At 38.8% G+C, this 27,364-nt stretch overlaps 1 protein-coding gene across 1 annotated transcript in view; it reads left to right on the top strand.

Annotated features, from left to right (window-relative positions):
• LOC132134833 (versican core protein-like) overlaps positions 1–27,364 on the top strand; it is a 43,768-nt gene that overhangs the window by 9,551 nt on the left and 6,853 nt on the right. Inside the window, exons 7-12 of the mRNA XM_059547166.1 lie at positions 2,583–3,848; positions 7,317–12,404; positions 21,096–21,332; positions 21,507–25,937; positions 26,067–26,180; positions 26,648–26,761. Of these exons, the coding sequence (XP_059403149.1) occupies positions 2,583–3,848; positions 7,317–12,404; positions 21,096–21,332; positions 21,507–25,937; positions 26,067–26,180; positions 26,648–26,761 (11,250 nt within the window). The remainder of the gene's footprint in view (positions 1–2,582; positions 3,849–7,316; positions 12,405–21,095; positions 21,333–21,506; positions 25,938–26,066; positions 26,181–26,647; positions 26,762–27,364) is intronic.

The following is a 27,364-nucleotide window of genomic DNA, read 5'->3' as shown; positions in this document are numbered from 1 at the left end:
ATTTAAAAAATGAAGTAAAATGTAGATCATGCCAATTATAAACCAGTTCTCTGAAATAGCTCAAAGTTGAATCTCATTAATCTTTACAGTTTTTCTCAGTAGCTTTGGTACATTTCTTGAATCGTCCCTGACATTTGCAAAACAGTAAGTGCATTTCTCAAAACAACTCGTACAAATAGCAAAACATCATGGATTACCTGCAAGAGCCAGTCTCTTGCTCAAAATCCTTAGTTCATCTCTCAAAAATAAATATCTGTGTCAATGAACATGTCAGTGCCATCAGAATGACAAGTCCTTGTGTCATAGTTTATGGATAAGACAGTCAAATTGCTTAGTCATGTTGTCAATATAACAGTGTACTCTGAAGGAAAGTTCTGATGCAAACTACTGTATTGAACAGTATGCCATATGCTTATGTATGCCATATATCCAGGACCATTTCAAAAGTATGTAGGATTTTGATTGAAAGAGACTGGATAGAATTCCCAGTTTCACATTTACTTGTGGTCTGACCAAATTTCACTTTGGTTCATTTCTCAAATCAGAAATTAAATTCTCAAAACTACTTGTACAACCTCCACACCATCTAGTCATTTATACACATCATAAAACCAGTTTCTCATTCTTGTGAACAAGTTGCGATTGCTTTTGTACATTTATGCAATTGATTATGCACATTTATCTGTGGTTTGCTCCATTATCAGTTGCTAATGTCATGTTGCAACTATTTTGGATTTAATGACTTATACGATGAACTAAAGACTAGATGTTTTGAGGGGTAAGACTATTGCACAGAAAACTATATAATACATTTTGGGCAACATGACATTAGCAACTGATAATGTAGGAAACCGCAGATCAATGTGCGTAATCAATTGCATGAATGTACAAAAGCAATCGCAACTTGTTCAAAAGAATGAGAAACTGGTTTTATGATGTGCTAAGGGGCTAGATGATGTGGACTGAGAAAAACTGTAAGAAAAATGTCCATCATCCACATGATCCATTGTCTGATGGTCATGATGTGTATAAATGACTAGATGATGTGGAGGTTGTACAAGTAGTTTTGAGAATTTCATTTCCGATTTGAGAAATGCATCATAGTGACTGAGAAAAACTGATTGGAATGCATACACAGTGGACACCACACTAGTTCAAAATTCTGACATTCGATGAACATCCAGGAAATGATCAGGATCAACAGCTGAGAGGTGTAATAGGAGTAAGGATGCATGGTGGAAAGGTGCAAAGGCAAAACAGGTAAAAAATAGGAGCATATCAGATGAAATTAGGGCCACTGTGGACCATGCTGACAACTCAACTTAGCATTTTGACTTGATCTTGTTTGTGAACAATGACACAGACTATGTATTCTGATAGCGCCGATATGTTCACTGGCATATATATTTATTTTTGAGAGATGTACTGAGTAAGATTAAGAGTAAATTACACGCTGTTTGTACGAATTGTTTTGAGAAATGCACATACTTCTTTGCAAATATTAAGGATGAAAAAAAAAGTACCTCATGGCTGACATCAGTTGAATAAAGAGAGCCTATAGATAATGGAGAACAGCTGGAGCCTTAGTTGCTGGCTTTTTATATCTGAAGATTATGTTTTTTTGTGAATTCAGGGTAATTAAAAGCCATTTAAGCATGTAAAATGTTTGTGTGCATGGAAATCAATTTGCAAAACAATTGTTAGGTTGTTGTAACCATTCTGACACCATTCATCATTCATGAAAGAAATCCACTGAATGGTTTAAAGCCAAGTTAATCTGAGTTAATCTGATGTGCTATTCACGCCAACCTTTATATATGTAAAATCGTGCACTGCATATAATTAAATGTTCAAAGAGCTGTCTGTACATAGAAAGTTGTGCAAAAACGATCATGTTCTTATTTTCCTTTTTATGGAGTTACAGTAAAAATCATTTTCAGATTGAAACAATTTGACAAGCTTTATCACCCAAGTATGTTGCAACATTTGTTAGAAATATAGGCCTCTCTGGGATTGTATGATCAAATCATCGCCTTTCAGCAGTACTGGGATGATGTTTCATAATAATTTAATTATAATAATCATACAATCAAGCATAATGTCCCAAGAGATGACATTTGGAAGCTGCTGTGAAAATTGAAAGATTCCCATGGCAGAGATTTGTCCAAATTTGTAATTTGGATATCAATTCTGCTTGGTTAATGTAATAACCATGTAACAAAAAAAAACAAAAAACAAAAAAAAAAAACAACATAATATTTTAATACTTCTATTATTCCTAAATAAAATAAAATAATCATCTATATCAACAAGGCTGTATTCATTTGATCAGAAATACAGTAAAAACACCAATATTGTGCAATATTGTTGCTATTTAAAATTACTTACTGACGACAGTTTTTTTAACCGCAATGTACATTATATTTATCTAACAAATAAATGTTTTGCTTATATGTGTTATTTGAATATATAATTTGCATATAATTGTAGGATATTTTTTGCCTTTACCTTTTATCTGAAGCATTAAACAAGAAGTTGCAATCTTGTTACATTCTTCTTCTTCTTCTTTTTTTTTACTGTAGGTTCTAAGCTTTTATTCAACCATTCCTCCTGGGTGGATATAACAGTTCATAGTGGTACCACTATGGAGCCCACTACTGCAATCTTTACCACAGGCCAGACTCTCTCCAGTCTCTCTCCTGAGGCCAGTCCATCTCATGAATCACAGGCCACCTCTGATGATGACCTCTCTCCAACAGATGCCCCTTCTATGTTTTCTACAAGCATGGCACCACCAAAGACAAGCCACATCCCTGACAGACAAGAATCCCTTATCACACCTCTTGCAGCATCAGTCAGTGCAAAATCTGAGGAAGGCTTTCTCACAACAAAACTTCCAGATTTTGATATTAGTGATTTTGACACTGAGAAGGGTGTTGATCAAGCAGAAGTCCGTGGAGATGTGATCCGTGGAGAACTTACTACTGCAGTTCCCACAGCCATAGAGGAATCCATAGAGGAGACAGAGGACAAGAACATCATTAAAGTAAATACCGTTCTGCCTGATATTTTACTCTCAGACACTCTAAGTACAAAACCGATGTTTGCAGTTGGCAAAACAGAGGAGTCTATCCTGGTTGGAGTTACAAGAGACAGCGTTTTAGAATCAGAGGCCACTGAAGTCACAGTAAACACTGAAAAATCTGGACACAAAACTTTATTGCCCTCTCTTAGTGAATCCATCACAAAATCTCCAGCACAGATTCTGATGCACACAGCTGGTCAGACCAGTGCTGGTAAAGGTAAGGCTGAATCAGATGCTTCCACACAGTCATCTTTTACACTGGCAACAGAGGCCACTTTTCTTGTGAGTGCTAAGTCTACTGTGTTCTCGGAGTATGAAGATGAGACTGGGGTTGGTGTTGTTATGGTGAACCCCCCACCTCTGTCTACACAGAGATCTACCAGCCCAGAACCTGAACCTCCAGAGACCTCCAGTGGAGTTACCATCAATGATTCTACAGTTACATCAGCTGTTTTAATGCAAAGCTCACAACCTGGAGAATCTATAGCAACTACAAGAACCTCCAAATCTACACAGAAGGCATCTCAAACATTCACCAGCTCTTCAGAAAGCAAAACTGTTGAACTGACTGGCCATGTTACAAAGTCACTGGGTTTGACAACACCCAGTTCAGCTACAGTTGCTGCAGGAGCAGCAAAAGCAACACCTTCATTTATTGACCATGAAACATCACATGAAGAAGCTACATCAGACCCTTCAGAGGCATCCAGGGAGACACTAACAGAGGCCATGGACACCACCACTGATTCTGATCACACATCAGGTAAGATTTTTTCCTCTGAGGTTTCCACATGCTTTCTGAACAAACTGGCTTAAAATAGCCTATCAATCTCATTGATAATTGATATTAAAGAGATGTGCAAGGCAGGGCCACGTTGTATTATGTTTAAACATTATTTTATATAAATGTGAGCATGTAACTAGGGTTGGGTATTGTTAAAAAAATGTAGATATCAATACCGATACCAATAATGATACCTTGATTTCGTTTTCAACTCAGTTTGAAGCTGAAGTTTTTACTCAAAACTCAGTTTAAAACAAAAATGCCCTAGATGTAGCCTTATATCCATGGACATCCTTATACACTTCAACCTCCACGTCTCTGGATGTAACCAGTGTGATTTAACTTGATGCCTCACTAGAGCCAATCACCAGTATTTGTTTTAGGCACATTAAGCATCCTGCATGTTTATTGGCGCACTGATAATGACGAGATTAACCCCTTAGGTATTAGGGCTGAAACAATAATTTATAATAGTCGTTTAACCTAATGTAAGGGCCTGCAATGATGTGGTTCACCTCAGTGGTCTTGCTTTCAGTTAGAATTACAACTTGATTTTCTGCTATAACGCTGTGTGGAGCTAGTTAATGATACAATCATTTTATTAGTGAATGCAAAATAAATAAATAAATACAAAATAGTTTGGTTTGCATTGATTACAGCTCCAGCTAGCTCACCTTAATCAACTTTTTTGATTAATATAGCACTATAGGGTGTTTTAAGAGAGCTAATGTGATTTTTTTTATTTGAAATTTGGTACCGAACGACAAGACATTTGTCGATACTCGATGGTATTGAGGCAATTTGGTTTGTGCCTAAAACACTCGATACCCAGCCCTACATGTAACATGAAATGAAAAGTATATGTTCTTACTTTCTGTGGCTCTGTGGTTAAGTGTATAGTGTAATGTTTGTTTTTCGGCACAGAAAGAATAATGGTCATCATTTATCATTATACATAAATTGACATTAAAGGCAGTAAAACTGCTAAGTATATATACCAAGAAGAACAACTGTAAAGATAATAACTGGCATTCTGTTTAGTAATTCTAATGATATTGTATAGTGTTGTGTGGACTTGCTTATTTTCATAGAATTGCAATGATTTTTAAAACTTTATTTCTGTAGTTATTGTTATAATTATCATTCTAGATGTAAAGATCTCTTACAAGTGCTGTCCAGGGTCCTGAAAAGTATGGTTCTTTATGTTAAAAATTTACCCATGATCCTTTCTGTCATTCTCTGATAATGTCAATTTCTTGATACTTTCAAAACCTTTGTGCTCTTACTCTGTCTGAAAATGCTTTCAGTTCTGAAAACAAAACTGCCTGCCCTGTTTGGTGATTTTACAGGGAGTATTGAAATAATTGTAACATTTTGGATGGATACTACAGTACCATACAGCAGCGATTTAGCCTTGTGTTCTTTGGATTGCCCTTGTAATGAGTCCAAATTGCCTTTAGCAATCCTGTTTAATGGCAACAGACAGGGGAATTCTCATCACTGTGGTTCTGAGAGAAAGAATATTACTTTCTTGATGGTTCAATCTGGTCCACATTGTGCTCAGTAAGACTTCACTATTGACAATTTTTTTTTGTCAAGCAGTCAAGCAGCTCCAAGCAGTAACCATTGCATACACTACACCATAGAAGCAGCATTAGAAGTTTTTTTTTGCCTCAATCTGGCAGAAATGGTTTCAATACAGATAATGGGGATCCATTTAGTTTAGAAAACTGTTCATTATGGGATGTCTTAACAAATCAGTTTTCTCAGTGTATTCTGTTAGAGACTGCAGACTTGGCAAAATGAGGCTTTGGACTCATTACCTGTTAATGCAGTGATGTCAGGACATTACAGCATGGCTGATGTCATCTCTACAGCAGAGTTTCCTCCATATAGAGATGGCTGAGAAAGTGGTAGTGAAGCTTGTTTTTACCAGATGCATAAAATGATGCAGGGAACTTTGGGTTTGGCCATTTCCTTGTGTATGAAAGTTGGACTATAGGCAAATGAATGAGAATGTGAGGAGGGTTTTTTTTCTGTATTTTGCCGGTCCAGACTCCTGTTGGCTTATCCAGGTGTCTGCAGACTTTAACCTTTGTCCCTGCATGTGTTCCCAACATCAGCTACTAATCTGGGGTGCGTTTCCCAAAAGCATAGTTGCTAACCTGTTAGCAACTTAGTTGGTTGGCAATGGGAAATTGTATTGCAACCAACAAAGTTGCTAACTTAGTTAGCAACTATGCTTTTGGGAAATGCACCCCTGGATAAGTTCAGAATGTGGGAAATATTGGTCTTCATCTGTCCTTGAAATGTATATCACTAGCTGTGTGGGATGTTTACCTCATATCACTAATGTTGCTTTAAGATGAAATGGTAAATTTGGTAGATATGTAAGGTTTTAGTTTGTAGCAAGAGGGAACCGGATATCTGTCTTTGCTCTTGACTATGATGACACTGTCATAATAAGGACTTTAGTGGAAAGGATCAGTTGTTGTGAGGTCTGTAAATAAAAGAGCTGTCTGTAAAAGTATCGAGCCATGTAATATGAAAAATATGAGATGCAATCTGATGAAATTGTTTGCAGCTATAGGCAACTGGTGTTTGGTAACTTCATTACGACAATATGCCCGCCCATGCATCATGTTTCGTGCCGAGTTTTTTTGGTAAAACATCAAATCACCCAGCTGACTCAAACCACCTACAGTACAGCTTTGGCTGGATACTCTCTGGACAGCCCTTGTACTGTATGCATTGAAAGGCCCAGTTGTGTTGTTGGTTGTAATAATCCAGAATAAAACCTTTGCTAACGTTTTACTTTTTCCAGTATAAAACTAGTTTACAAAAAAAAAAAAAAAAAAAAAAAAAAAAAATTATATATATATATATATATATATTGTCTTCATTGACCAAAGTATTTTATTGTTTTTGTTTGAACTTTTGTCAGTTTGTGAAATATTCAAAAGTCTGTTTTGGTAACTGTCCCACCCAATTACCAAACTCAGAGTTGTGCATCATTGAGACATGAATTGAAAGTGTATTTTAAATTCCTAACTAATTCCTGAATTTTTACTGAATTTGATGTATTTGACAGAATACAGAAATTCAATTAATTCTTGAATGTAAGGAAGTAGAATTGAAATGAAATGGAATTCAAAGGAATTCATATGTCTATATAACTAGAACTGAATGTTGGTTTAGGAATGCTTTGGTTGAAAGATAAAAAGTTTATGATTGAAAAAAAAGTTTAGGATTAAATATAATAGATTACCTGTAACAAATTTCAATTCAACTTCCAATCAAATAAGTTTGACAGTTCAGTTAATATTCATGAATTGACAGAAACATGAATATACATTTCTGAAAGTTTGCACAACCCTGCTACAAATGCATCTGGACAGAAAAGGGGCAATTAATTTAAGTATTTGCATTATTATTTTTTTTCAACAGTTAATCAAAGTCTGATGCCTTTTGGAGAGCCACATTCTCACACTCCCCAGTTGGTAGACATCCCTGAGATACCTGATGATCTTCTTTCTGTTAATGGGGAGACTGTTGTGGCAAGTGGAGATTTATCTGATACTCTATCTGATACCATGACCCCAACGGTCAGCTTCATAAATGGCAAGTTTGAGGTGACACTTCAGCCTAAAGATGTGGCAGAAGAAGTTAGAGGAGATACATTTGGAAGCCATTCTCTTGGAGTAAAAAACTTAAGTGAACAATTAGAAACAACATTTACATTTGATAGTTCATTAGTAGAGGCTGGTAGAACACCACATGATTCACTGGTGTCAGTATCATCAGTACTGTCCCCATTGTTTTCCACAACCCTTGATCCAGACATTAATTTTGGCCCAGGAGGAATAGTAGTAGAGTCCACTCCGCCATCACCTCCCATTGCAACCAGTGAAGAGGAGACACTCATATCTGAAGGAGCTGTCATGCCAAGCATTTTAACCTCTACCACTGTAAAGGGGCCTTCTGTAAAACCAGTGCTCCCGAAGGGATTAACAGATATTCCTTTGGATCTTGATGACACTACTAAGTCATCTATATATTCCTCAGTGCACAGTACAAGCTCAGTAACAGAGGACAAAGTCAAAGATACAGTCTATACAACACAGGTCATGGGAATGACAACTCAGAAAGATGACTCTTTCAAAACGACCAGCTTAACAGATGCTGAGATAACAAGAGATCAGACTACTAAGACACACAGTAGAGAACCTGTTTCCACTTTTGACACTACTGAAACTAGCACAGAACGTACATTTATATCATTAAGCACTGGGGATCTAGATCTTACTGAAAGCACAGAAACAATCTCTGGGTCCAGCTCAACAGATGTTGAGGCTACAGGAGAACAGACAACTGAGTCACATAGTACAAAACCTGTTTCCTCTCTTGACTTCACTGTAACTAGTACCGTAAAAATATTTACATCATTGAGCACTCGGGACTCAACAGAACAAACAGTCACAAGTCAAGATATATCACCCACAACAACAACCATAGCTGCTCCAATGGACAAAGATCTGTCAGCAAAACAATCTGAATCCACTAGCATTAATGTTACAGAGGATCTTTTTTCCTCTGCTCAGACTGGACATTTAGACGAGACATTATCTGAAAGCACTGTAACAAGCACAGAGTCTACAGAGAAGACAACTGCCAAAGATGTGCTGTCACCATCACATTTTACTGTCGTTTTGGCATCTTCTGAGCCTGAAGCATCAGGAGATGAAATCTCTGACATGTTCAGCAAGAATTTCACAACAAGCCCTTCATTGTACACCACAACCAAATCAGAACAAGAACTCAGCAAAACACCATCTGAAACTACAGAAACAATCTCAGTGTCCAGCTTGACAGATGCTGAGATCAGAAAAGATCAGATAACTGAGGTACATAGTAGAGAACCTGTTTCCTTTCTTGACTCTACTGTAACTAGTGCTGTACATACATTTTCATCATTGAGCCCTGAGGACTCAACAGGAAGAATCGTCACAAGTCAAGATAATACAACACGTACAGGAGCAGTAACTGTGACACAGGCAACAGAACAATCAAAAAAGTCATCTGAGTCCACCATCACTGATGTTTCAGAGACTCTGTTCCCATCCACTCGGGCTGGACTTTTAGATGAGAAATTATCTGAAAGCACTGTCAGAGGCACAATGACTTCAGAGAAGACAACAGTAAAATATCAACTGCCACTTTCAAGTTTTACTTCAGTTTTGCCGTCAACAGAGTCTGAAGCTTCAGGAGATGAAACATCTGACATGTTTAGTAAAGAATTTACAACAAGAAGTTCTTCATTGCACAGCACAACCAAATCAGATTATGAACTCAGCAAAACCACAGACAGTATCTCAGGGTCCAACTCAACAGATGCTGATATCACAAGAGATCAGAGAACTGAGGCACATAGTATAGAAACTGTATCCTCTCTTGACTCCACTGTAACTAGTACTGTAAATAAATTTACATCTTTGAGCACTCAGGACTCAACAGGACAAACAGTCACAAGTCAAGATATATCACATAGAATAACAGCCACAGCTATTCCAATGGAGGACAAATCTCTGTCAGCACAACAAACTGAATCCACTATCATTAATGTTACAGAGGATATTTTTTCCTCTGCTCAGACTGGACATTTTGACAAGACATTATCTGAAAGCACTGTAACAAGCACAGTGTCTACAGAGAAGACAACTGCCAAAGATGTTCTGTCACCTTCACATTTTACGTTAGTGTTGGCATCTTCTGAGCCTGAAGCATCAGGAGATGAGACCTCTGAGATGTTCAGCAAGACGTTCACAACAAGTCCTTTATTGTACACCACAAGCAAATCAGATCAAGAACTCAGCAAAACACCATCTGAAACAACAGAAACAATCTCAGTGTCCATCTTAACAGATCCTGAGATCACAAAAGATCAGATAACCGAGGTACATAGTAGAGTTCCTGTTTCCTTTCCCGACTCTACTGTAACTAGTGCTGTACATACATCTTCATCATTGAGCACTGAGGACTCAACAGGAAGAATCGTCACAAGTCAAGATAATACAACACGTACAGGAGCAGTAACTGTGACGCAGGCAACAGAACAATCAACAAAGTCATCTGAGTCCACCATCACTGATGTTTCAGAGACACTGTTCTCATCCACTCGGGCTGGACTTTTAGATGAGAAATTATCTGAAAGCACTGTCAGAGGCACAATGACTTCAGAGAAGACAACAGTAAAATATCAACTGCCACTTTCAAGTTTTACTTCAGTTTTTCCGTCAACAGAGTCTGAAGCTTCAGGAGATGAAACATCTGACATGTTTAGTAAAGAATTTACAACAAGAAGTTCTTCATTGCACAGCACAACCAAATCAGATTATGAACTCAGCAAAACCACAGACAGTATCTCAGGGTCCATCTCAACAGATGCTGATATCACAAGAGATCAGAGAACTGAGGCACATAGTATAGAACCTGTATCCTCTCTTGACTCCACTGAAACTAGTACTGTAAATAAATTTACATCTTTGAGCACTCAGGACTCAACAGGACAAACAGTCACAAGTCAAGATATATCACATAGAATAACAGCCACAGCTATTCCAATGGAGGACAAATCTCTGTCAGCACAACAAACTGAATCCACTATCATTAATGTTACAGAGGATATTTTTTCCTCTGCTCAGACTGGACATTTTGTCAAGACATTATCTGAAAGCACTGTAACAAGCACAGTGTCTACAGAGAAGACAACTGCCAAAGATGTGCTGTCACCATCACATTTTACGTTAGTGTTGGCATCTTCTGAGCCTGAAGCATCAGGAGATGAGACCTCTGACATGTTCAGCAAGAAGTTCACAACAAGTCCTTCATTGTACACCACAAGCAAATCAGATCAAGAAGTCAGCAAAACACCATCTGAAACAACAGAAACAATCTCAGTGTCCAGCTTAACAGACCCTGAGATCACAAAAGATAAGATAACTGAGGTACATAGTAGAGAACCTGTTTCCTTTCTCAACTCAACTGTAACTAGTGCTGTACATACTGAGAACTCAACAGGAAGAATCGTCACAAGTCAAGATAATACAACACGTACAGGAGCAGTAACTGTGACGCAGGCAACAGAACAATCAACAAAGTCATCTGAGTCCACCATCACTGATGTTTCAGAGACTCTGTTCCCATCAACAATGACAATTTCAGTGTCCAGCTTAACAGCTGGTGTACAAGTTGTAAGAGATCAGAATACTGAACCATATAGTAGAGAACCTGCTTCCATTCTCTACTCAACAGGAAGAAGCATCACAAGTCAAGATAATACAAAACATACAGAAGCAGAAACTGTGATGAAGGAAACAGAACAATCAACAAAGTCATCTGAATCCACCATCACTGATGTTTCAGAGACACTGTTTCCATCCACTCGAGCTGGACTTTTAGATGATACATTATCTGAAAGCACTGTCAGAGGCACAGTGACTTCAGAGAAGACAACAGTAAAAGATCAACTGTCACTTTCAAGTTTTACATCAGTTTTGCCATCAACAGGGTCTGAAGCTTCAGAAGATGAGACATCTGACATGTTTAGCAAAGAATTTACAACAAGAAGTTCTTCATTGCACAGCACAACCAAATCAGATTATGAACTTATCAAAACCACAGACACTACCTCAGTGTACAGCTCAACAGATTCTGATATTACAAGAGACCAGACAACTGAGACACATAGTAGAGAACCTGTTTCCTCTCTTGACTCCACTGTAACTAGTAATGTAAATACATTTACATCATTGAGCACTCAAGACTCAACAGGACAAACCATCACAAGTCAAGCAATATCACATACATCAACAACCACAGCTACTCCAATGGAGGACAAAGATAAGTCAGCAAAAGAGTCTGAATCCACTATCATTAATGTTACAGAAAATATATTTTCCTCAGCTCAGACTGGAAGCACTGCAACAAGCACAGTGTCTACAGAGAAGACAACTGCCAAAGATGTGCTGTCACCATCACATTTAACATTAGTTTTGGCATCTTCTGAGCCTGAAGCTTCAGGAGATGAGACCTCTGACATGTTCAGCAAGATGTTCACAACAAGCCCTTCATTGTACAAGACAACCAAATCAGATCTAGAAGACACCAAACCCACACTTACAATTTCAGTGTCCAGCTTAACAGATGCTGAGACTACAAGAGAAAAAACTGATCACTTGTCTTTAAGAACTGACAGTGCCACAATGACTTCAGAGAACACAACTGGCCAAGATATGCAGTCGTCAATCTCCTCATTGGACACCACAAGCAAATCAGACCAAGAACTCACCAAAATATCATCTGAAACAGCAGAAACAATCTCAGTTTCTAGATCAACAGATGCTGAAGCTACAAGAGATCAGACAACTGAGACACATAGTAGAGAACCTGTTTCTTTTCTTGACTCTACTCTAACTAGTGCTGTGCATACATTTTCATCACTGAGCACTGGGGACTCAACAGGAGAAACCGTTACAAGTAAAGATGTTTCATCTCATACAGAAGCAACTACTACTACTCTGATGGAGGACAAATATCTCTCAGCTAAACCATCTGAATCCAACATTATTAATATTTCAGAAACTTTGCTCTCCTCTGCTCAAACTGGACATTTAGACGAAACATTATCTGAAAGCACTGTTACCATGATCTTGGAAAAGACAACTGCCAAAGATGGGCTGTCGCCTTCAAGTTTTTCCTCAAGTTTTACATCAATGGTGTCTGAAGCTTCAGGAGATGACACCTCTGATTTGTTTAGCAAAGAGTTCACAACAACACGTTCTTCACTTTATACTCCAACCAAATCAGACTATGAACTTACCAAAACACCATCTGACACAACGGAAACAATCTCAGTTTCTAGATCAACAGATGCTGAAGCTATAAGAGATCAGTCAACTGAGACACATAGTAGAGGACCTGTTTCATTTGTAGACTCTACTGTAACTAGTGCTGTACATACATTTTCATCACTGAGCACTGGGGACTCAACAGGAGAAACCGTTACAAGTAAAGATGTTACAGCTTATACAGAAGCAACCACATCTACTCTGACGGAGGACAAATATCTCTCAGCAAAACAATCTGAATCCACCATCATTGATGTTTCAGAGACTCTGTTTTCCTCTTCTCAGATGGGAAATGTAGACGAAACATTATCTGAAAGCACTGTTACAATGATCTCAGAGAAGACAACTGCCAAAGATGGGGTGTCACCTTCAAGTTTTTCTTCAAGCTTGACATCCATGGTGTCTGAAGCTTCAGGAGATGACACCTCTGATTTGTTTAGCAAAGAGTTCAGAACAACAACTTCTTCATTTTATACTCCAACTAAATCAGACTATGAACTTACCAAAACACCATCTGACACAACGGAAACAATCTCAGTTTCTAGATCAACAGATGCTGAAGCTATAAGAGATCAGTCAACTGAGACACATAGTAGAGGACCTGTTTCCTTTGTAGACTCTACTGTAACTACTGCTGAACATACATTTTCATCACTAAGCACTGGGGACTCAAGAGGAGAAACCGTTACAAGTAAAGATGTTTCATCTCATACAGAAGCAACTACTAGTACTCTGATGGAGGACAGATATCTCTCAGCAAAACCATCTGAATCCACCATTATTAATATTTCAGAAACTTTGCTCTCCTCTGCTCAAACTGGACATTTAGACGAAACATTATCTGAAAGCACTGTTACCATGATCTTGGAAAAGACAACTGCCAAAGATGGGCTGTCGCCTTCAAGTTTTTCCTCAAGTTTTACATCAGTGGTGTCTGAAGCTTCAGGAGATGACACCTCTGATTTGTTTAGCAAAGAGTTCACAACAACACGTTCTTCACTTTATACTCCAACCAAATCAGACTATGAACTTACCAAAACACCATCTGACACAACGGAAACAATCTCAGTTTCTAGATCAACAGATGCTGAAGCTATAAGAGATCAGTCAACTGAGACACATAGTAGAGGACCTGTTTCCTTTGTAGACTCTACTGTAACTACTGCTGTACATACATTTTCATCACTGAGCACTAGGGACTCAACAGGAGAAACCTTTACAAGTAAAGATGTTTCATCTCATACAGAAGCAACTACTAGTACTCTGATGGAGGACAGATATCTCTCAGCATTACCATCTGAATCCACCATTATTAATATTTCAGAAACTTTGCTCTCCTCTGCTCAAACTGGACATTTAGACGAAACATTATCTGAAAGCACTGTTACCATGATCTTGGAAAAGACAACTGCCAAAGATGGGCTGTCACCTTCAAGTTTTTCCTCAAGTTTTACATCAGTGGTGTCTGAAGCTTCAGGAGATGACACCTCTGATTTGTTTAGCAAAGAGTTCACAACAACACGTTCTTCACTTTATACTCCAACCAAATCAGACTATGAACTTACCAAAACACCATCTGACACAACGGAAACAATCTCAGTTTCTAGATCAACAGATGCTGAAGCTATAAGAGATCAGTCAACTGAGACACATAGTAGAGGACCTGTTTCCTTTGTAGACTCTACTGTAACTACTGCTGTACATACATTTTCATCACTGAGCACTAGGGACTCAACAGGAGAAACTGTTACAAGTAAAGATGTTTCATCTCATACAGAAGCAACTACTAGTACTCTGATGGAGGACAGATATCTCTCAGCAAAACCATCTGAATCCACCATTATTAATATTTCAGAAACTTTGCTCTCCTCTGCTCAAACTGGAAATTTAGACGAAACATTATCTGAAAGCACTGTTACCATGATCTTGGAAAAGACAACTGCCAAAGATGGGCTGTCGCCTTCAAGTTTTTCCTCAAGTTTTACATCAATGGTGTCTGAAGCTTCAGGAGATGACACCTCTGATTTGTCTAGCAAAGAGTTCACAACAACACGTTCTTCACTTTATACTCCAACCAAATCAGACTATGAACTTAGCAAAACACCATCTGACACAACGGAAACAATCTCAGTTTCTAGATCAACAGATGCTGAAGCTATAAGAGATCAGTCAACTGAGACACATAGTAGAGGACCTGTTTCCTTTGTAGACTCTACTGTAACTACTGCTGTAAATACATTTTCATCACTGAGCATTGGGGACTCAACAGGAGAAACCGTTACAAGTAAAGATGTTTCATCTCATACAGAAGCAACTACTACTACTCTGATGGAGGACAGATATCTCTCAGCAAAACCATCTGAAGCCACCATTATTAATATTTCAGAATCTTTGCTCTCCTCTGCTCAAACTGGAAATTTAGACGAAACATTATCTGAAAGCACTGTTACCATGATCTTGGAAAAGACAACTGCCAAAGATGGGCTGTCGCCTTCAAGTTTTTCCTCAAGTTTTACATCAATGGTGTCTGAAGCTTCAGGAGATGACACCTCTGATTTGTCTAGCAAAGAGTTCACAACAACACGTTCTTCACTTTATACTCCAACCAAATCAGACTATGAACTTAGCAAAACACCATCTGACACAACGGTAACAATCTTAGGTTCTGAAGCTATAAGAGATCAGTCAACTGAGACACATAATAGAGGACCTGTTTCCTTTGTAGACTCTACTGTAACTACTGCTGTACATACATTTTCATCACTGAGCACTGGGGACTCAACAGGAGAAACCATTACAAGTAAAGATGTTACATCTCATACAGAAGCAACTGCTACTACTCTGAAGGAGGACAGATATTTCTCAGCAAAACCATCTGAATCCACCATTATTAATATTTCAGAAACTTTGCTCTCCTCTGCTCAAACTGGACATCTAGACGAAACATTATCTGAAAGCACTGTTACCATGATCTTGGAAAAGACAACAGCCAAAGATGGGCTGTCGCCTTCAAGTTTTTCCTCAAGTTTTACATCCATGGTGTCTGAAGCTTCAGGAGATGACACCTCTGATTTGTTTAGCAAAGAGTTCACAACAACACGTTCGTCACTTTATATTCCAACTAAATCAGACTATGAACTTACCAAAACAACATCTGACACAACGGAAACAATTTCAGTTTCTAGATCAAAAGATGCTGAAGCTATAAGAGATCAGTCAACTGAGACACATAGTAGAGGACCTGTTTCCTTTGTACACTCTACTGTAACTACTGCTGAACATACATTTTCATCACTGAGCACTGGGGACTCAACAGGAGAAACCGTTACAAGTAAAGATGTTACAGCTCATACAGAACCAACCCCATCTACTCTGACAGAGGACAAATATCTCTCAGCAAAACCATCTGAATCCACCATCACTGATGTTTCAGAGACTCTGTTCTCCACATCCCAGACTGGACATTTAGAAGAAAATTTATCTGAAAGCTCTGTTACAATGATCTCGGAGAAGACAACTGCCAAAGATGGGCTGTTGCCTTCAAGTTTTTCTTCAAGCTTGACATACATGGTGTCTGAAGCTTCAGGAGATGACACCTCTGATTTGTTTAGCAAAGAGTTCACAACAACACGTTCTTCACTTTATACTCCAACTAAATCAGACTATGAACTTACCAAAACACCATCTGACACAACAGCAACAATCTCAGTTTCTAGATCAACAGATGCTGAAGCTATAAGAGATCAGTCAACTGAGACACATAGTAGAGGACCTGTTTCCTTTATAGACTCTACTATAACTACTACTGTGCATACATTTTCATCACTGAGCACTGGGGACTCAACAGGAGAAACCGTTACAAGTAAAGATGTTACATCTCATACAGAAGCAACCACATCTACTCTGACGGAGGACAAATATCTCTCAGCAAAACAATCTGAATCCACCATCATTGATGTTTCAGAGACTCTGTTCTCCTCTTCTCAGATGGGAGATGTAGATGAAACATTATCTGAAAGCACTGTTACAATGATCTCAGAGAAGACAACTGCCAATGATGGGCTGTCACTTTCAAGTTTTTCTTCAAGCTTGACATCCATGGTGTCTGAAGCTTCAGGAGATGACACCTCTGATTTGTTTAGCAAAGAGTTCAGAACAACAACTTCTTCATTTTATACTCCAACTAAATCAGACTATGAACTTACCAAAACACCATCTGACACAACGGAAACAATCTCAGTTTCTAGATCAACAGATGCTGAAGCTATAAGAGATCAGTCAACTGAGACACATAGTAGAGGACCTGTTTCCTTTGTAGACTCTACTGTAACTACTGCTGTACATACATTTTTATCACTGAGCACTGGGGACTCAACAGGAGAAACCGTTACAAGTAAAGATGTTACAGCTCATACAGAACCAACCCCATCTACTTTGACAGAGGACAAATATCTCTCAGCAAAACAATCTGAATCCACCATCACTGATGTTTCAGAGACTCTGTTCTCCACATCCCAGACTGGACATTTAGAAGAAAATGTATCTGAAAGCTCTGTTACAATGATCTTGGAAAAGACAACTGCCAAAGATGGGCTGTTGCCTTCAAGTTTTTCTTCAAGCTTGACATACATGGTGTCTGAAGCTTCAGGAGATGACACCTCTGATTTGTTTAGCAAAGAGTTCACAACAACACGTTCTTCACTTTATACTCCAACTAAATCAGACTATGAACTTACCAAAACACCATCTGACACAACAGAAACAATCTCAGTTTCTAGATCAACAGATGCTGAAGCTATAAGAGATCAGTCAACTGAGACACATAGTAGAGGACCTGTTTCCTTTATAGACTCTACTATAACTACTGCTGTGCATACATTTTCATCACTGAGCACTGGGGACTCAACAGGAGAAACCGTTACAAGTAAAGATGTTACATCTCATACAGAAGCAACCACATCTACTCAGATGGAGGACAAATATCTCTCAGCAAAACAATCTGAATCCACCATCATTGATGTTTCAGAGACTCTGTTCTCCTCTTCTCAGATGGGAGATGTAGACGAAACATTATCTGAAAGCACTGTTACAATGATCTCAGAGAAGACAACTGCCAAAGATGGGCTGTCACCTTCAAGTTTTTCTTCAAGCTTGACATCCATGGTGTCTGAAGCTTCAGGAGATGACACCTCTGATTTGTTTAGCAAAGAGTTCAGAACAACAACTTCTTCACTTTATACTCCAACTAAATCAGACTATGAACTTACCAAAACACCATCTGACACAACGGAAACAATCTCAGTTTCTAGATCAACAGATGGTGAAGCTATAAGAGATCAGTCAACTGAGACACATAGTAGAGGACCTGTTTCATTTGTAGACTCTACTGTAACTAGTGCTGTACATACATTTTCATCACTGAGCACTGGGGACTCAACAGGAGAAACCGTTACAAGTAAAGATGTTACAGCTTATACAGAAGCAACCACATCTACTCTGACGGAGGACAAATATCTCTCAGCAAAACAATCTGAATCCACCATCATTGATGTTTCAGAGACTCTGTTTTCCTCTTCTCAGATGGGAAATGTAGACGAAACATTATCTGAAAGCACTGTTACAATGATCTCAGAGAAGACAACTGCCAAAGATGGGGTGTCACCTTCAAGTTTTTCTTCAAGCTTGACATCCATGGTGTCTGAAGCTTCAGGAGATGACACCTCTGATTTGTTTAGCAAAGAGTTCAGAACAACAACTTCTTCATTTTATACTCCAACTAAATCAGACTATGAACTTACCAAAACACCATCTGACACAACGGAAACAATCTCAGTTTCTAGATCAACAGATGCTGAAGCTATAAGAGATCAGTCAACTGAGACACATAGTAGAGGACCTGTTTCCTTTGTAGACTCTACTGTAACTACTGCTGAACATACATTTTCATCACTAAGCACTGGGGACTCAAGAGGAGAAACCGTTACAAGTAAAGATGTTACAGCTCATACAGAAGCAACCCCATCTACTCTGACGGAGGACAAATATCTCTCAGCAAAACCATCTGAATCCACCATCACTGATGTTTCAGAGACTCTGTTCTCCACATCCCAGACTGGACATTTAGAAGAAAATTTTTCTGAAAGCTCTGTTACACTGATCTCGGAGAAGACAACTGCCAAAGATGGGCTGTTGCTTTCAAGTTTTTCCTCAAGTTTTACATCAATGGTGTCTGAAGCTTCAGGAGATGACACCTCTGATTTGTTTAGCAAAGAGTTCACAACAACAAGTTCTTCACTTTATACTCCAACCAAATCAGATTATGAACTTACCAAAACACCATCTGACACAACAAAAATGGCAAAACCATCTGAATCCACCATTATTAATATTTCAGAGACTTTGCTCTGCTCTGCTCAAATGGGACATTTAGATGAGACATTATCTGAAAGCACTGTCACAATGACAGTGGAGAAGACAACTTCAAAAGATGTACTGTCACAATCAAGTTTTTCTTCTATTTTGCCATCTATAGAGTCTGAGGCTTCAGGAGAGGATACCTCTGATATGTTTAGCAAAGAGTTCACAACAACAAGATCTTTACATTTTACTCCACCCAAATCACACCATGAAATTAACAAAACATCATCTGATATGACAGAAACAATCTCAGTGTCCAGCTCAAAAGATGTTGAAAGTACAAGGTACCAGACAACTGAGACACATAGTAGAGAACCTGTTTCATCTCTTGACTCTACTGGAACTGCTGCTGTATATACATTTTTATCACTGAGCACTGGGGACTCAACAGGAGAAACTGTTACTGGTAAAGATGTTACATCTCATACAGCAACAACCACAGCTACTCTGATAGAGGGAAAAGATCTGTCAGTAAAACCAACTGAATCCACCATCTTTAATGTTTCAGAGACTCTGTTCCCCTCTCCTCAGACTGAACATTTAGACAAGATATTGACGGAAAGCACTGTTAAAATGACCTTGGAGAAGACAACTGCCAGCGACCTACTGTCACCATCAATTTCAAGTTTTCCGTCTACAGAGTCTGAAGCTTCGGGAGAGGAGGCTTCTGATATGTTCAGCAGAGAGTTCACAACGACAAGTTCTTCACTTTATACTCCAGCCAAATCAGACTATGAACTTACCAAAACACCATCTGACACAACAGAAACAATCTCAGTTTCCAGCTCAACAGATGCTGAAGCTACAAAAAATCAGACAACTGAGACACACAGTAGAGGAACTCTAACTAGTGCTATACATACATTTTTATCACCGAGTGCTGGGTACTCAACAGGAGAAACTGTTTCGAGTAAAGACGTTGCATTAAATATAACAACAACCACAGCTACTCTGATGAAGGACAAAGATCTGTCAGTAAATCCATCTGAATCCACTATTATTAATGTTTCAGAGGCTCTGTTCTCCTCTCCTCAGACTGAACATTTAGACAAGACATTGTCTGAAAGCCCTGTTACAATTGTCTTGGAGAAGACAACTGCCAAAGATGGGCTGTCACCTTCAAGTTTTTCTTCAAGCTTGACATCCATGGTGTCTGAAGCTTCAGGAGATGACACCTCTGATTTGTTTAGCAAAGAGTTTACAACAACAAGTTCTTCACTTTATTCTCCAACCAAATCAGACTTTGCATTTACCAAGACATCATCTGATATGACAGAAATAATATCAGTGTCCATCTCAACAGATGCTGAAGCTACAAGAGATCAGGGGAAAACATCCAAAGATGTTGTATCACTGTCAAGTTTTACTTCAGTTTTGCCATCTTTAGGGTATGATGGTTCAGTAGCTGAGCCCTCTCATATGTTTAATAAAGTGTTCACAACAAGTTCTTCACTTCATATTACAACCAAATCAGATGATGAAATTACAAGTACTACAGCACAAAAAATTAAAGCTTCTGTGAAAATGCAAACAGAACAAACTACCACAAAGACCCTTTCTACAGTACCTGCTATAGACTTGACCAGTGCAAGCTCAGTGTGGAACTCAACTGATGCAGATATTAAGCCAACAGAGAGACATCCAACAGAATCTGTTTCTTCTTTTGTCTCTGATATCTCAGAAGAAACAGTTCAGCAAGAGGTTTCCAGTGATGAAGACAGAATTACACTGACAACTAAATCATATGATAATTATATTGTAGCCACTGATGAGGTAGAAATTCATGAGACTGACCAAACATCAGAGCCAATGAGACCTGCAATTTTTTTACATTCCACTTCAACAACTGAATTGTTTTCAAGCACAATGCATACAGTGGATACAGACTCATCTTCTGAACAAGGTAGTGGAGACATTTTAGAAAATGAAGTGGCTGAAGATGATGGCACTGACGAAATATCCTCTGATGTTGTAGAATCAATACCACACCATGTTGCACCATCAGAGGACAAGACAACTGCTGTTGGTTTTGAATCAACTCCACAACCTTCAGAAAATGTGACAGCAACAATAGATGTTACAGCAACTGTGAGTGGAAAAGCTATACCAAGCTCCTTTTTTACTCTCACAGAGGTAGAAGGTTCTGATCAGCAGACAACAGAGATGTTCACCACAGCTCCCTCATCCATGACCAGAACAATTACAAGTCAAGAGGTCATGACATCTCAAAGAGAGATTGTCTCTTCAATTAATGAATTTTCCATGATTAGTCACACAACTAAAGAACCTAGCACCCATCTTACAACAGAATCAGTTAGATCAAGTTACACAACAATAGAGCCAGTTAGTTCAAGACTCACCTCAGTGTCTTCTAGACCTTCTTATACTAATACTGAATCACAGTTGACTAAACACACCACAAAATCGATTATTAGTCCTACTGCAATTGGATCAGGTAAACCTGGTCTCATTTCAGTGGCAACAGCTGAATCTGACCACACTGCACCTTCAGCAATAGTCACTGCTAGTTATGAAGCTACATCAGCTCTTCTCAGGACAAAAACACTGTTAACATCTACTAGCAAATTCCAAAGCAAGCACACAAAAATTTCATCTGATGCAGAAGATGATACAACAGATGATGTAGGATCAGGGGTGTCCCCTGTCATGCATGTTTCATCAGCGGCCATCAAAACTCAGACTGGTTCTCCTACAGTTCATATAACTAGCATTGGCTCCACAGAAGTAGACAGGGACATCACTATAACACAAAATTCAATCGCTATCATATCTGCCTCTGTCGAGAGAGAAGGCTCTGGTATTGAAGAAGATGACCAAGAAACTACTCAACTCGATAGTTCTGGTGAAGAGGACAGGGTAAGTCCAACAGAGGAAATGCATGACAATTATACCATGCCCACTGATGACATGGAAATCAGTGAGGCTAACCGCACATCAGAGCTAGTGAGCTTTGTAAGTTCATCCCATTCTACGTCCTTCACAACTAAATCAACATTGTCTACCATGGTCCACACAGCAGTGAGATTTTTATCTACTGAAGGTAGAGAAACAACAGCTGAAAGTGAAGTGGATGAAGGCCATGGCTCTGGTGGTGAAATATCACCAGAAGCTCTTGAGTCAATTCGCCCTGAAGCTGAAACACATGCTGCAGAACTGACATCTGAGGCTTTATTAGTTTCAGCTACACAAAAGAGTACCTTACAGCCAAGCACTCCAGAAACTGACTTAAATGGGTTTGCATTATCAATCAGTGAGGATGACAAGGAATTTACCTCGCCAGGAGATCCTACTGATGAAATATCTAAAACACTAACAACTAAGGCATATGAGGACTTATCTGTAAGAACTGATGAGGCAGAAATTGATGAGACTGAGGAGAAAACAGGTTTCTCGAGTGCTGCATCTGTCACTGGCAGTACAGATTTCATACATCAGTCAACTTTATCACCATCTCCCTCATTCCTGAGCTCCACCCAGTCAACTGTTACGTTTACAACTTCACTTTCAGAAGATGGCAGTGGGGAAGACTCAACTGAGGGGGATGGATCAGAAGATGATGGATCAGGTGATGATACAACTCCTGTGACATCTTCACCTTTGCTGTCAAGCTCAAAGATGACAGAAACAACCATTATCATGACACCCTTTAGTTCAGAGAAAAGTGGACAGTACAGTACAGTCAGAGTTGTTTCACAGGGACACACAACAATAGAGACGCAGAGTGTGTTTTTAAGCACAAATGCTGAAGGTTTTGCTCTGATGTCAGTGACAGCACCAACAGAGCAGGAACATTCTGGTGCTTCTGTCTCAGATTTAGCAGGCACTAGCTTTACAGCTCCTGGAACCCCATCTGGTATGATAACCAGCCAAACTAAGTTGCCTTCTTTTGTGACACCTCAAGATCCCCTGTCCACCGCTACTCCATTGGTCTTGTCTAAAGACAGTGCTGATCAGGAAGTCACTCCAACAAGCCCAGTCTTAATATTCACAGAGGAGGAGGAAGATGAAGATAAGCTGTTTACAACTGTAACAGAAAGTATGAGAGATCATAGCATCAAACCAGAAGTTTTCAGTAAGGATGACATGATTATTGATGCAGATACTATGTCTGTTTTAGAGCAGTCTTCTCCCTTCGCCCCTACAATTGTTACAGAAGAAGCAGCTGGGGTAACCCCAATTGTCATGACGGCACAACCCTTAAGCTTAATGACAGAGGAACCAGAGGGATCTGGAATGGATGGCACTGAGTTACCTCAGTTACATGTGTCATTTGAAACCACAACAGACAGGTTAATAGTTCAACAAACCCAGTCAACCCCAAACATCCTGCAGAGTATTTCAACATATTTAGAAGAGGAAACACAAGCAACACAATATCCTGAGGCTAATGAAGCTGATGTACTTGAACACACACAAGATGGAAAAACCTCCACAGAAACCACAGAATTTACAATGGAGACACTGACTGATGTCTTCTCAGGAGACACTTTGCCTACTGATGATTCGATTCTGGAAACTGCTTTAACCCCCATGCCATCTCAAGTGTCCACAGACAGAGTCATAGAAATGGCCTCAACTGAAGAGGACCCATTTGAAGATGTATCAACACAAGCTTCCAAGACCAAAAACAAAACAATGCCACCAACAGCCCTAAAGAGAAAGACAACACCTCTGCCTCTACATACAATATCTTCTGAGGAGGAAGCTTCAAGTGAATTATCTGACCAATATGAACCAACTCAAACAACTATGTCCAGTCACCTTTTAACATCCATTGCTGTTGCAAGTAGTTCTCTTTATGCTGATTCTGTTTCACCTGAAGAGGAAATTAACTTTACTGGAGATTATGTAACATCTGCCTCATCAAGTTCTGGAGAAAGTAATTCTTCACTACATCTAGATGAGATCACAGACACCGAACAACCAGTTTCTCCAGTATCAGATTTAGCAAGCACTGCATCTTTCCATACTGCATCAAGTGACAGCATGACTGAAACGGCCAAAACCACTACAAGTACATACACCAAAACAGCAGCAACAGATGAAAATGACTTAACAGCTGACACAGAGGAAACAGTATTCATGACAAGTGTTGATGACATTGAAATCAGTACTGCCTCTATTGATAAGGCAATTCAGGGAAGTGATTTAACAAGCACAGATACATCATCTAGATCTGGTATTTTAGAGGAAACCACAAGTGCATTATTTTCTTCAACAGATTATGGCTCAGGGGACCAAACAATTAAAACAGTTACAGTATTGTATGATACAACAAACTCACCTTTAATAACTGAAGATGATTCAGTGACATCATCTATGGAGATTGATATTGTGATTCACTTTGCAACAACCCCTTTGCACGAAGCAATTACAGTAACTGATGGGGAACTATATCACCAAGCTTTGTCTGAGATGACAGTGACACATAAGCCCAATGCAGACATCAGGATTGATGAAGACGTGCCATTCCCATCAACAACCATTTCCACACCTCTTATATCTAAATCAAAGTTTAATATGACTACAGACATAGTAACATTAGTGGGATCTCCTTCATCTTCACCCATACCGGGACTGAATGACAAAACGGGAGCTCCACTTTTCTCTGAGGAAGAGACAGATAACATAATAGATTATGATACAAAAACTGAACCTTACAATGTATATTCCATGCCAAATTTCATGAACAAAACAGACATCGACAATGAGAGAGGCGTAAACATTAGCTTAGAAGATGTGACAAGCATTGATGACATCACTTATCCTGAAGGTGAGAAGAGCTTCTCTACCCCATCACCTGATACTGAGACAAGCTTTGAGACCACCTCACTGCCTGAGGTTGAAACTAGCTTTGAGACCACCTTAGAATCAACAATTTACACTGATATTGAGACCTCCTTAAAACCTGAGGAGGACAGTGCTGACGGAAACACACGAGCAGAAGTTCTTAATACTGAGACCACCTCACAGCTTGACACTGAAACAAGCTTTGAGACAACCGTGCAACCAGACATTGAGAGTGAAACTACTTTTGAGAGTGTCTCAAGAACTGAGAGTGATGCTTTAGTCACCAGGTCACCAAACAGTGGAACAAGTAGTTCAGAGAAAAGCACATCTAGAGAGGTAAACACCATATTATCGGATAAGCATCACACCACAACAAGACTTTCTGATGTCACAGATAAAACAAGTTCCACTTCTACAAGTGAAGAAACATTTTTGGAAGAAAGAGCTGAGCATAGTACCCGATTCAAACAAAATGACATAGGATTGAGGACCACCACACAACCTCAATATGATGGTTCTGTAACTTCCAGTATTTTGAAGAGCAACTCAGAGAAAGATTCAGTTATCATCCCATCATCTGATGAGGTTGAGGCAGTATTTCTGTCTACTGCAACAGCCTCAACTTTTCTTCTGACACCTGAGTCTGATATAAAGATTGTCAGTAAGGAAACTGCCTCAAGGAAACAAGAAGCAGCTGTTCAAATTGAGGAAGCTGTAACTTTTTCAACTGAGATTCCAATTCAGGAAGAAGCTCAGATGACATCATCAGTACCTACAACCCAAAGTGAGACTGCGATACCATTTTCTTCCCATGAAGATGTTTCTGAGGCCACTTTAGTTAAAAGCTCACCTTCAAGTGCACAGAATGAAAGCACAACACACAGCACAGCAGACCTTCCATACACAATGATGGGGCAGACATTTGATATTTCAGGTAGGTTGTAAACACTGTTTTAAAGACCAAATTAACAGAATGCATATACTGTACTTTCAATACTTATACCAGTATTCTTGTTTTGTACATGCAAAATGATATGCCTATATCTTCCCTCTCTCACTGCAGATGTTCATTCCTGTTCTGATGATGTTTGCTTGAATGGAGGTTCTTGTGTAAAAATAGTCGGTGCTCAGATCTGCAGCTGTCCACCTGGATACAGCGGTGACCAGTGTGAAATTGGTATGCTTTATCAGTGTTTCTTTCTTTTATTAAAGGTGCACTACATAACTTTGAGCTCAATATTGCCATATGTGGCGAAACATAAAATGACAAGTTACTTGACATATTTTGCATGAGCTGTGCTTTGCACTGCTGTTCTGCATGGATAATTTTTGATAGTTTGAGCAATGAAGTAGCATAAGCTATAGTGCCAGACCTTCTTTACGCTGTTCAAGGAAATTATGTATCTTTACCAAGGCAAATGCTCAAAATATAAATTATCATTATATACTGTTTTTGTTTTACCCTGATTCAGTAAGTAATTAAACACTTATTTTTAATTCTCAATAATGGGTTTTAGTACATTTTTTTTACAGCCCAAAAAGTCTTCTAGTGCACCTTTAAATTCTCATTAACTCCCAACTAATTGTAATGCATTTAAGTACATTATTTACTCACCTTATTGTTTTCATTTATTTATTTAATAGACATAGATGAATGTCACACAAACCCTTGTCGTAATGGAGGAACATGTATTGATGGCCTGAACTCATTCACATGTGTATGTCTTCCGAGTTATGCAGGAGCACTGTGTGAGCAAGGTAAGATTATATTTAACATATAATAACTTGTTCAATTTCTTAACATATACGTTTGTAGATACCTGAGGAAAGTCACAATTCTAAATCTGTCAACAAGCTAATAAGGCGTGAAGCTACTGTAGCCACAGAAACAGCTGTGGAGATGTACCATTTGAACCCTTTTATTTTTTTATATGAGGTCATCATTAATAAATATACTCAGACGTACTTGGCAAATATGGGTTTGGTAAATGTGACTCATGCTTTGGTAGATCCTGATAGATAATAGATTCTAACTTGATGTAAGTAACTGTGTTTGTTCCAAAACCGTTGCATGCTAGCAGAAAGACATAATGATGCTGTACTTTCCACTATTTAAGAGGATACAGTTGAAACTTTCTTAAGCACAGCTGTTAAGATCATCACTCTTTCCCTTATTACTCTGTAGATGTTGTTTTACACTTTACATGAGTGAGATTACTTTTTTTGAGAGTTTTATTCCCTTCAACGTACAAGTGCTTGTAAACATTAAAATGGTAACAGCAAAATCTCTTCAGTTCGACTCACATCTGGCTTTTTTCAAAAAAAAAAAAAAATAATAATAATTCTTATGTAAATGAGTGC

The sequence above is a fragment of the Carassius carassius genome, chromosome 4 (assembly GCF_963082965.1).
Source record: "Carassius carassius chromosome 4, fCarCar2.1, whole genome shotgun sequence".
Classification (NCBI taxonomy): domain Eukaryota; kingdom Metazoa; phylum Chordata; class Actinopteri; order Cypriniformes; family Cyprinidae; genus Carassius; species Carassius carassius.
The sequence above is the reverse complement of the archived record's forward strand: the minus strand, read 5'-3'. Positions and strand labels throughout refer to the sequence as shown.